The 12206-nt window shown below is 36.5% G+C and overlaps 1 protein-coding gene across 1 annotated transcript in view; it reads right to left on the bottom strand.

Annotated features, from left to right (window-relative positions):
* The window catches only part of HDX (highly divergent homeobox), a 218134-nt gene that overhangs the window by 17752 nt on the left and 188176 nt on the right, over window positions 1-12206 (bottom strand). The window contains exon 7 of the mRNA XM_052663693.1: window positions 2436-2519. Within this exon, the coding sequence (XP_052519653.1) occupies window positions 2436-2519 (84 nt within the window). The remainder of the gene's footprint in view (window positions 1-2435; window positions 2520-12206) is intronic.

Genomic DNA, 12206 nt, shown 5'->3' with positions numbered 1-12206 from the left:
CATTGAAACACGTGTATTACCAAATGCAAAATAGATGACCAGTGCAAGTTTGATGCATGAAGCAGGGCCCTCAAAGCTGGTGCTCTGGGACAACCCAGAGGGCTGGTGTGGGGTGAGAGGTGGGAGGAGGGTTCAGGATGGTGGGACACATGTACACCCATGAGTGATTCATGTAAATGCATGGCAAAAACCACCACAATATTTTAAAGTGATTAGGCTTCAATTAAAATAAATAAATTAATGTTTTTAAAATGGCAGCTAAACCTGAGCTGTTATAACATAGCTAATCATACCTGAGAAACTGAGCTCATTCACTTGTCTCACGAGCATTTCAGATTAGTTAGAACTCCTAGTAATACGGATTCCTGGCAAATATCTCAATCAGAAACTCGACTATGCCAACAGTGAATATTGATGGCTGTATAGTAGTAATTTCCAAATGCAAATATAAAACACTTGCATATTAAATGAACACTTGTGCAATAATGTTAAATATATTTCCAAAGAAAACTAATTTATTCTAGGAACTTGTTATTGGATATCTATGACTTAGGCAGTAGATCAGGTAATACATATATGAATAAGATATGTATCTGACTTCAAGAAACTTATGGCGAATATATTCAAGAAACCAACAAAGTGATTATGAACCCTAAAGAAAGGAGACTAGCATGTGTAAGCAAATAGAATAAAATGATGTTCTTTGAAGGAAGATCAAATTTCCAAACTGGTAAGAGTATTTTAAATCAACGTACTGAAATCAGCAATAAGAACTGCTATATGAGGTTTCACTTATAGTTATTTCAGAATTAAAGTGACAAAATTCACTGATGAAGTGAACTGAAATATCTTGAGTAATGATTATAGAGAGAAATATTTTCTATATAGGTGCTAATTTTTGAGAGTTAAATAAAAATTTGTATTGAATGATGATGTGTTATAAAAGATATCTTAATAAGGGAGCAAAAAACCCCTTGTTCCTAAAGCATTCACCAAAATTGAAAACACTGAATCTTTAAATGTCCTTTAGAATTCAATGAAAATGATAACTGACATTTCTGGACTGGATACTCTGGCTTGCTGATGTCTTCAGCTTCAAACCTTTCAAGTGAGCTGGTACCCCAGTGGGAAAAGGCCCTGGAAAGAATCCTCTGAGTTCTGGGACCAGTCCTATCTGACCTGTTTGAGAGTACTGAGTGGAGTACACTTAATAGCTGTGCAACCCAGTCCTCTAATCTGTAGTTTCCATAGCCTGTGCCAAGTGATGGTTTTCAAAGCCATTTAAACCCTGAACTGGACATTTATAAATGTTATATGACCATGAAGGAGAGATTAGAATGATCTCTTGTACTTCAAAACAAACAACCTTATAATTATATTTGTTAAAATATAGTTTAAATACAGGATTATATTGTTTTGTGACCATTTAGAAAATAAATTTCAAAAAATAATTCCCTTCTGTGTTTACAATGTTCAATATTTTAAAGTCTGACATGTCATGAACAGTTGAAAAACAGAATCTGTTGAATTACATAGCTTTCAATTATAGTAAAACTGAAAAGGTTAATGACAGCTGCTGTTTTGCTGATTAAATGTTATCTTTTGTTAACATTTTAAGATTACTCTTCTCTATGAAAAAAATGAATCTGTGGTCAAAATTTCAGAAAATCCCAGTTATCTAGTAAGATAGGACATGGATTAACAAAGGGACAACAATTAAACATCTATGAAAAAGATATTGACATCTAGACTGATAGCTTACATCAAAAATTTTTAAAAAACAAAATTATGTATGGCATGCTGTCAAAGTAAGTCTTTCATTTTAGTAACAAGTGACATTAAGAAAAGGTCATCTGTATTCATATTCATTCAGTATTTGCCATGGGGATTGTTTTTAAACTTCTTCTAAAACAGGTATATTATTATATATTTTTTAAAAAATCTTCAGAAATGAAATTCAAGATAAAATTAGCAAGGAACACTAGAAAAAATATTTCCTTTATAATCATTTAAAAATGAACATGGGCTTTAAAAAAAGTATTGTCATAAATTTCACATTAACCACCACTATGCCTCATCTTGCAATGCATCATCAGTACTAACTGCTGCTCAGCAAACTGTTCTTAAAACCATAACCACTAAACTGACCAGCATTAATTAAAATGCCCAACACCATGACGGATATCCAGGTGCCTGAGAGAGTCAATGCAGAGCCCCAGGATGCTTAATTTATCAAATGGAAAATGGAAGTGAAAAAAACTGGTACATAGGTACTGTAAAAGTCTACCTCTTTTAATCAGTCAGTTCAGTTCAGTCTCTCAGTCATGTCTGAATCTTTCCAACCCCATGGACTGCAGCATGCCAGGCTTCCTGTCCATCACCAACCTCTTTTAATACCTTCTCTTAAAAAATTAAGGATCTGAAATTACTTTTACCTTATAATCCAAGAAAGAATTCACTTGCTCTACTTCAGAATTACTTATCATATCACTTTCTTCATCATCAATAATTTCTATTTTCTGTAACACAAGTAGAGAAGTTTTCATAAATATATATATTATTATCCCCATTACACTCAATAATGTAGAGAGCATATCATTCAATGTTCAGTTTTAACAATGGGGTTTTCTCGTCTAGGTTATCAAGAGTAAATTCTAACTGACTGGCTCCTCAGCTTTACACCTAGTATGTGTCTGAGCCACCTCCTTCAGTAATAGAAAATTATTGTAATATAATTTAAAATAGAAAAAACAGTTTCATAATATCCTTGAAAAAAATAAGAAATCAAACTCTGCTTAAATAGTGCCCTTCAGGAACAGGGAATTTGTTTTCTGTGAAGGTAGTCTAAAAATTTAATTAGCTGGCAGAACTTTCTTCTTTACACTTTCATATTTCTCTTTGCAACTTGTAATGTAAAATATCAACATATGACATGCATTGCAAAGTCAAATATAGTCTTTTTTTAAAAAATATCCACTTATTCACAGCACTCCATTAGTGAGATAATTGAAAGCAGACATTTATAATGTAATAGCGATGAGTATGGTCATTTGTTTCCTTCACTGGATAGTAAATGAGAAGAGAGAGAGCAAGAACAAGAGAAACACTAAACTGCCCTTCATCTCAGTTGCTCAGTCATGTCCAACTATTTGCAACCCTGTGGACTGCAGCATACCAGGCTTCCCTGTCCATCACCAACACCTGGAGCTTGCTCAAATTCATGTCCATCAAGTCAGTGATGCCATCCAAACATCTCCTCCTCTGTCGTACCCTTCTCATCCTGCCTTCAATCTTTCCCAGCATCAAGGTCTTTTCCAATGAGTCAGTTCTTTTTATCAAGTGGCCAAAATTTTGGATAATCATCTTTAGCATCAGCCCTTCCAAAGAATATTCAGGATGGACTGATTTCCTTTAGAACCGACTGGTAAAACCTCCTTGCAGTCTAAGGGACTCTCAAGAGTCTTCTCCAAAACCACAGTTCAAAGGCATCAATTCTTTGACATTCAGCTTTCTTTATAGTCCAACTATCAGATCCATACATGACTACTGGAAAAAACATAGCTTTGACTAGACAGACCTTTGTTGGTAAAGCAATACCTCTGATTTTTAATATACTGTCTAATTTGGTCATTGCTTTTCTTCCAAGAAGCAAGTGCTTTTTAATTTCACGGCTACAGTCACCATGTGCAGTGATTTTGGAGCCCCCCCAAAATAAAGTCTCTCACTTTTTCCATTGTTTCCCCATCTATTTTCCATGAGGTGATGGGACCAGAAGCCCAGACCTCAGTTTTTTGAGCTTTAACACAACTTTTTCACTCTCCTCTTTCACTTTCATCAAGAAGTTCTTTAGTTCTTCTTCACTTTCTGCCATAAGAGTGGTGTTATCTGCCTATCTGAGGTTATTTATATTTCTCCCAGCAATCTTGATTCCACCTTGTGCTTTCATCCAGCCCAGCATTTCATATGATGTACTCTGCATATAAGCTAAATAAGCAGGGTGACAATATACAGCCTTGACATACTCCTTTCCCAATTTGGAACCAGTCTGTTGTTCCATCTCCCTTTCTAACTTTTGCTTCTTTATCTGCATACAAATTCCTCAGAAGGTAGGTCAGGTTGCCTAATATTCCCATTTCTTGAAGAATTTTCCACAGTTTATTGTGATCCACACAGTAAAAAGCTTTGGCATAGTCAATGAAGCAGATATTTTTCAGGAATTCTCTTGCTTTTTTGATGATCCAATGGATGTTGGCAATTTGATCTCTGGTTCCTCTGCCTTTTCAAAACCAGCTTGAGTTCTGAAAGTTCATGGTTCACATACTATTGAAGCCAGGCTTGGATAATTTTGAGTATTACTTTGCTAGCGTGTGAGATGAGTGCAACTGTGTGGTAGTTTGAACAATCTTTGGCATTGTCTTTCTTTAGGACTGGAATGAAAACTGACATTTTCCAGCCCTGTGACAACTGCTAAGTATTCCAAATTCACTGACATATTTAGTGCAGCACTTTCACAGCATCAGCTTTCAGGATTTGAAATAGCTCAACTGGAATTCCACATCTCCACTAGCTTTGTTCATAATGATGCTTAAGAGCCACTTGACTTTGCATTCCAGGATGTCCGGCTCTTAGATGAGTGATCACACCATTGTGGTTCTCTGGGTCATGAACATTTTTTTTTTTTCCTATAGTTCTTCTGTGTATTCTCGCCACCTCTTCTTAATATCTTCTACTTCTGTTGAAGAAGAAGTGAAGAAGTGAAGTCATTCAATCGTTGTTTGACTCTTTGCGACTCCATGGACTGTAGCCTACCAGGTTCCCCATCCATGAGCATTTCCAGGCAAGAGTACTAGAGTGGGTTGCCATTCAGTTCAGTTCAGTCGCTCAGTCGTGTCCGACTCTTTGCGACCCCATGAATTGCAGCACACCAGGCCTCCCTGTCCATCACCAACTCCCAGAGTTCACTCAAACTCACATCCATTGAGTCAGTGATGCCATCCAGCCATTTCATCCTCTGTCGTGCCCTTCTCCTCCTGCCCCCAATCCCTCCCAGCATCAGAGTCTTTTCCAATGAGTCAACTCTTCACAAGAGTTGGCCAATGTACTGGAGTTTCAGCTTGAGCATCATTCCTTCCAAAGAAATCCCAGGGCTGATCTCCTTCAGAATGGATTGGTTGGATCTCCTTGCAGTCCAAGGGACTCTCAAGAGTCTTCTCCAACACCACAGTTCAAAAGCATCAATTCTTCGACACTCAGCCTTCTTCACAGTCCAACTCTCACATCCATACATGACCACAGGAAAAACCATAGACTTGACTGGACAGACCTTAGTCAGCAAAGTAATGTCTCTGCTTTTGAATATGCTATCTAGGTTGGTCATAACTTTTCCAAGGAGTAAGCGTCTTTTAATTTCATGGCTGCAGTCACCATCTGCAGTGATTTTGGAGCCCCCCAAAATAAAGTCTGACACTGTTTCCACTGTTTCCCCATCTATTTCCCATCAAGTGATGGGACCGGATGCCATGATCTTCGTTTTCTGAATGTTGAGCTTTAAGTCAAATTTTTCACTCTCCTCTTGCCATTAGGTTCATGCAATTTTTGTCCTTTATTGTGCTCATCTTTGCATGAAATGTTCCCTTGGGTATGTGAAATTTTCTTGAAAAAATCTCTAGTCTTTCCCATTCTATTGTTGTCCTCTATTTCTTTGCATTGATCACTGAGGAAGGCTTTCTTTTTTTTTTTTTTTTAATGAACAAACTTCTATTATTTTTTTTACCTTTTTTTTTTTTTTTACTTTATTTTACTTTACAATGCTGTATTGATTTTGCCATACATCAACATGAATCTGCCACGGGTGTACATGAGTTCCCAGTCCTGAGCCCCCCTCCGTTCTCACTCCCCATACCATCTCTCTGGGTCATCCCAGTGCACCAGCCCCAAGCATCCTGTATCCTGTATCAAACCTAGACTGGCGATGTGTTTTTTACATGATATTATAGATGTTTCAGTGACATTCTCCCAAATCATCCCACCCTTTCCGTCTTCACAGAGTCGAAAAGTCTGTTCTATACATCTGTGTCTCTTTTGCTGTCTCACATACATGGTTATTGTTACCATCTTTCTAAATTCCATATATATGTATTAGTATGCTCTATTGGTGTTTTTCTTTCTAGCTTACTTCACTCTGTATATGCTCCAGTTTCCTCCACTTCATTAGAACTGACTCAAATGTATTCTTTTAATGGCTGAGTAATACTCCATTGTGTATATGTACCACAGCTTTCTTATCCATTCATCTGCTGATGGACATCTAGGTTGCTTCCATTTCCTGGCTATTATAAACAATGCCATCATGAACATTGGGGTACACATGTCTCTTTCAATTCTGGTTTCCTTGCTGTGTATGCCCAGCAGGGGGATTGCTGGGTCATAAGGCAGTTCTATTTCCAGTTTTTCTAAGGAATCTCCACGCTGTACTCCATAGTGGCTGGACTAGTTTGCATTCCCACCAACAGTATAAGAGGGTTCCCATTTCTCCACACCCTCTCCAGCATTTATTGCTTGTAGACTTTTGGGTAACAGCCATTCTGACTGGCGTGAAATGGTACCTCATTGTGGTCTTGGTTTGCATTTCTCTGATAATGAGTGATGTTGAGCATCTTTTCATGTGTTTGTTAGCCATCAGTATGTCTTCTTTAGAGAAATATCTGTTTAGTTCTTCAGCCCATTTTTTGACTGGGTCTTTTATTTTTCTGGAATTGAGCTGTAGGAGCTGCTTATATATTTTTGAGATTAGTTCTTTGTCAGTTGCTTCATTTGCTATTATTTTCTCCATTCCAAAGGCTGACTTTTCACCTTGCTTATAGTTTCCTTTATTGTGCAGAAGCTTTTAATTTTAATTAGATCCCATTTGTTTATTTTTGCTTTTATTTCCAATATTCTGGGAGGTGGGTCATAGAGGATCCTGCTGTGATTTATGTCAGAGAGTGTTTTGCCTATTTCTCCTCTAGGAGTTTTATCGCTTCTGGTCTTACATTTAGATCTTTAATCCATTTTGAGTTTATTTTTGTGTATGCTGTTAGAAAGTGTTCTAGTTTCATTCTTTTAAAAGTGGTTGATTCCTCCAGTTCCATTCTTCTTTCTCAAGATTGCTTTGGCTATTCAAGGTTTTTTGTATTTCCATACAAATTGTGAAATTATTTGTTTTAGCTCTATGAAAAATACTGTTGGTAGCTTGATAGGGATTGCATTGAATCTATAGATTGCTTTGGGTAGTATACTTATTTTCACTATATTGATTATTCCAATCCATGAACATGGTATATTTCTCCATCTATTAGTGTCCTCTTTGATTTCTTTCACCGATGTTTTATAGTTTTCTATATATAGGTCTTTAGTTTCTTTAAGTAGATATATTCCTACATATTTTATTCTTTTCATTGTAATGATGAATGGAATTGTTTCCTTAATTTCTCTTTCTATTTTATCATTGTCAGTGTGTAGGAATGCAGGGGATTTCTGTGTGTTGATTTTATATCCTGCAATTTTACTATATTCATTGATTAGCTCTAGTAATTTTCTGGTGGAGTCTTTACGGTTTTCTATGCAGAGGATCATGTCATCAGCAAACAGTGAGAGTTTTACTTCTTCTTTTCCAATTTGGATTCCTTTTATTTATTTTTCTGCTCTGATTGCTGTAGCAAAACTTCCAGAACTATGTTGAATAGTAGCAGTGAAAGTGGGCACCCTTGTCTTGTTCCTGACTTCAGGGGAAATGCTTTCAATTTTTCACCATTGAGGATAATGTTTGCTGTGGGTTTATATATAGCTTTTATTATGTTGAGGTATGTTCCTTCTATTCCTGCTTTCTGGCGAGTTTTTATCAAAAATGGATGTTGAATTTTGTCAAAGGCTTTCTCTGCATCTATTGAGATAATCGTATAGCTTTTATTTTTAAATTTGTTAAAGTTTTGTATTACATTGATTGATTTGCGGATATTGAAGAATCCTTGCATCCCTGGGATAAAGCCCACTTGGTCATGGTGTATGACCTTTTTAATGTGTTGTTGGATTCTGTTTGCTAGAATATTGTTAAGGATTTTTGCATCTATGTTCATCAGTAATATTGGCCTGTAGTTTTCTTTTTTTGTGGCATCTTTGTCAGGTTTTGGTATCAGGGTGATGGTGGCCTCATAGAATGAGTTTGGAAGTTTACTTTCCTCTGCAATTTTCTGGAAGAGTTTGAGTAGGATAGGTGTTAGCTCTTCTCGAAATTTTTGGTAAAATTCAGCTGTGAAGCCGTCTGGACCTGGGCTTTTGTTTCCTGGAAGATTTCTGATTACAGTTTCAATTTCCATGCTTGTGATAAGTCTGTTAAGATTTTCTATTTCTTCCTGGTTCACTTTTGGAAAGTTGTATTTTTCTAAGAATTTGTCCATTTCTTCTGTGTTGTCCATTTTGTTGGCATATAATTGGTGATAATAGTCTCTTATGATCCTTTGTATTTCTGTGTTGTCTGTTGTGATCTCTCCATTTTCATTTCTAATTTTATTGATTTTATTTTCTCCCTTTGTTTCTTGATGAGTCTGGCTAATGGTTTGACAATTTTATTTATCTTTTCAAAGAAACAGCTTTTGGCTTTGTTGATTTTTGCTATGGTCTCTTTTGTTTCTTTTGCATTTATTTCTGCCTTAATTTTTAAGATTTCTTTCCTTCTACTAAACCTGAAGTTTTCCATTTCTTCCTTTTCTAGTTGCTTTAGGTGTAGCGTTAGGTTATTTATTTGACTTTTTTCTTGTTTCTTAAGATATGCCTGTATTGCTATGAACTTTCCCTTTAGCACTGCTTTTATAGTGTCCCACAGGTTTGGGGTTGTTGTGTTTTCATTTTCATTCTTTTCTATGCATAATTTGATTTCTTTTTTGATTTCATCTGTGATTTGTTGGTTTTTTAGCAGTGTGTTGTTCAGCCTCCATATGTTGGAATTTTTAATAGTTTTCCTCCTATAATTGAGTTCTAATCTCACTGCATTATGGTCAAAAAAGATGCTTGGAATTATTTCATTTTTTTAAAATTTATCACGGCTAGATTTGTGGCCCAGGATGTGATCTATCCTGAAGAAGTTTCTGTTAGCACTTGAGAAAAAGGTGAAATTCATTGTTTTGGGGTCAAATGTCCTATAGATATCAATTAGGTCTAACTGGTCTATTGTATCATTTAAAGTTTGTGTTTCTTTGTTAACTTTCTGTTTAGTTGATCTGTCCATAGGTGTGAGTGGGGTATTAAAGTCTCCCAGTATTATTGTGTTATTGTTAATTTCCCCTTTCATACTTGTTAGCATTTGTCTTACATATTGTGGTGTTCCTATGTTGGGTGCATATATATTCATAATTGTTTTATCTTCTTCTTGGATTGATCCTTTGATCATTATGTAGTGTCCTTCTTTGTCTCTTTTCACAGCCTTTGTTTTAAAGTCTATTTTATCTGATATGAGTATTGCCACTCCTGCTTTCTTTTGGTCTCTATTTGCGTGGAATAACTTTTTCCAGCCCTTCACTTTCAGTCGGTTTGTGTCCATTGTTTTGAGGTGGGTCTCTTGTAGGTAGCATATATACGGTTCTTGTTTTTGTATCCATTCAGCCAGTCTCTGTCTTTTGGTTGGGCATTCAACCCATTTACATTTAAGGTAATTATTGATAAGTATGATCTCATTGCCATTTACTTTATTGTTTTGGGTTTGGGTTTATATGCCCTTTTTGTGTTTCCTGTCTAGAGAAGATCCTTTAGCATTTGTTGGAGAGCTGGTTTGGTTGTCCTGAATTCTCTCAGCTTTTGCTTGTCTGTAAAGCTTTTGATTTCTCCCTCATATTTGAATGAGATCCTTCCTGGGTACAGTAATCTCGACTGTAAGTTATTTTCTTTCATCACTTTAAGTATGTCTTGCCATTCCCCGCTGGCTTGAAGAGTTTCTATTGAAAGACTAGCTGTTACCCTTATGGGAATCCACTCGTGTGTTATTTGTTGTTTTTCCCTTGCTGCTTTTAATATTTGTTCTTTGTGTTTGATCTTTGTTAATTTGATTAATATGTGTCTTGGGGTATTTCACCTTGGGTTTATCCTATTTGGAACTCTCTGGGTTTCTTGGACTTCAGTGATTATTTCCTTCCCCATTTTAGGGAATTTTTCAACTATTGTCTCTTCAAGTATTTTCTCATGGTCTTTCTTTTTATCTTCTTCTTCTGGGACTCCTATAATTCGAATGTTGGAGCCTTTCATATTGTCCTGGATGTCTCTGAGATTGTCTTCATTTCATTTAATTCATTTTTCTTTTTTCCTCTCTGATTCATTTATTTCTACCATTCTATCTTCTATTTCACTAATCCTATCTTCTGCCTCCGTTATTCTACTATTTGTTGCCTCCAGAGTGTTTCTGATCTCATTTATTGCATTATTCATTATATATTGACTCTTTTTTATTTCTTCTAGGTCCTTGTTAATCCTTTCTTGCATCTTCTCAATCCTTGTCTCCAGGCTATTTGTCTGTGATTCCATTTTGATTTCAAGATGTTGGATCATTTTCACTATCATTATTCAGAATTCTTTCTCAGGTAGATTCCCTATCTCTTCCTCTTTTGTTTGGTTTGGTGGGCATTTCTCCTGTTCCTTTACCTGCTGGATATTCCTCTGTCTCTTCATCTTGGTTATATTGCTGCATTTGTGGTGGCCTTTCTGTATTTGGCAGTTTGTGGAGTTCTCTTTATTGTGCAGTTTCCTCACTGTGGTTGGGGTTGTATGGGTGGCTTGGCAAGGTTTCTTTGTTAAGGAAGCTTGTGTTGGAGTTCTGGTGGGTGGAGCTGGATTTCTTCTCTCTGAAGTGCAATGAAGTGTTGAGTAATGAGTTATGAGATGTCAGTGCTTTCGGAGTAACTTTGGGCAGCCTGTATCTTGAAGCTCAGGGCTGTGTTCCTGAGTTGCTGAAGAATTTGCATGGTATATCTTGCTCTGGAACTTGTTGGCCCTTGAGTGGTGCTTGGTTTCAGTGTAGGTATGGAGGCATTTGATGAGCTCCTATCGCTTAATGTTCCCTGGAGTCAGGAGTTCTCTGATGTTCTCAGGATTTGGACTTAAGCCTCCTGCTTCTGGTTTTCAGTTTTATTTTTACAGTAGTCTCAAGACTTCTCTTTCTATACCACACTGTTGATAAAACATCTAGGTTAAAGATGAAAAGTTTCTCCAGATTGAGGGACATCCAGAGAGGTTCACAGAGTTACATGGAGAAGAGAAGAGAAGAGGGAGGGGGGAGTTAGAGGTGACCCAAATGAGATGAGGTGGAATCAAAAGAGGAGAGAGCAAGCTAGACAGTAATCACTTCCTAATGTGTGCTCCAGAGTCTGGATCGCTCAGAGATGTTCACAGAGTTATACAGAGAAGAGGAGAGGATGAAGGAGACAGAGGTGGTTAGGAGGATAAAAGTGGGGAATGAAAAGGAGAGAGACCAATTCAGCCAGTAATCTGTTCCCTAAGTGTTCTCCACTGTCTGGAACACACAGAGATTTCACAGGGTTGGGTAGAGAAGAGAAGGGGGATGGAGGAGACAGAGACAACCTGGTGGAGAAAAAGGAGAGTCCAAAGGAGGAGAGAGCAGTCAAACCAGTAATCTCGCTCTCAAGTAAAAATGGGCACTGAAAATTAGGTTTTTGAAAGTACAAAATTGATAACAAATACCAAAAAGCAAAGATTAAAAATCTAGAGTAGAGGTTGGATTTTCAAAAATACAATATTAAAGAAAAGGAGAAGAAAGAAATAAACAAAGTCACAAGAATTATTAAAACTATATATATATATATATATGTATATATATATGAAGTTTGCTTTACAAATAGGATCTTTTTTTGAAGACTAGTACTAGGTTATAAAAATGAAACTTAAAGGGAAAATAGAGGACTTAAAAATTAAAAAAATGTTAAAAAAAAAGAAGAAGAAGAAAAGAAAAAAAAAATCCCAAAAAAGAAAGAATGATCATGAAAATAGTAAAGATATATCTAGGACTTTCTCTGGTGTTGTTGTGGGCAGTGTGGGGTCAGTTCATTTTCAGATAGTTCCTTGGTCTGGCTTATATTTCGCAAGATCTATAGGCCCCTTCCTATGTAGTTGGTACTAAAGACAAGGTTTTAATCTATTGCACCTGTCACTTCCAAGGCGGTTCCCTC

The sequence above is a fragment of the Budorcas taxicolor genome, chromosome X (genome assembly GCF_023091745.1).
Source record: "Budorcas taxicolor isolate Tak-1 chromosome X, Takin1.1, whole genome shotgun sequence".
NCBI classification, from domain to species: domain Eukaryota; kingdom Metazoa; phylum Chordata; class Mammalia; order Artiodactyla; family Bovidae; genus Budorcas; species Budorcas taxicolor.
The sequence above is the reverse complement of the archived record's forward strand: the minus strand, read 5'-3'. Positions and strand labels throughout refer to the sequence as shown.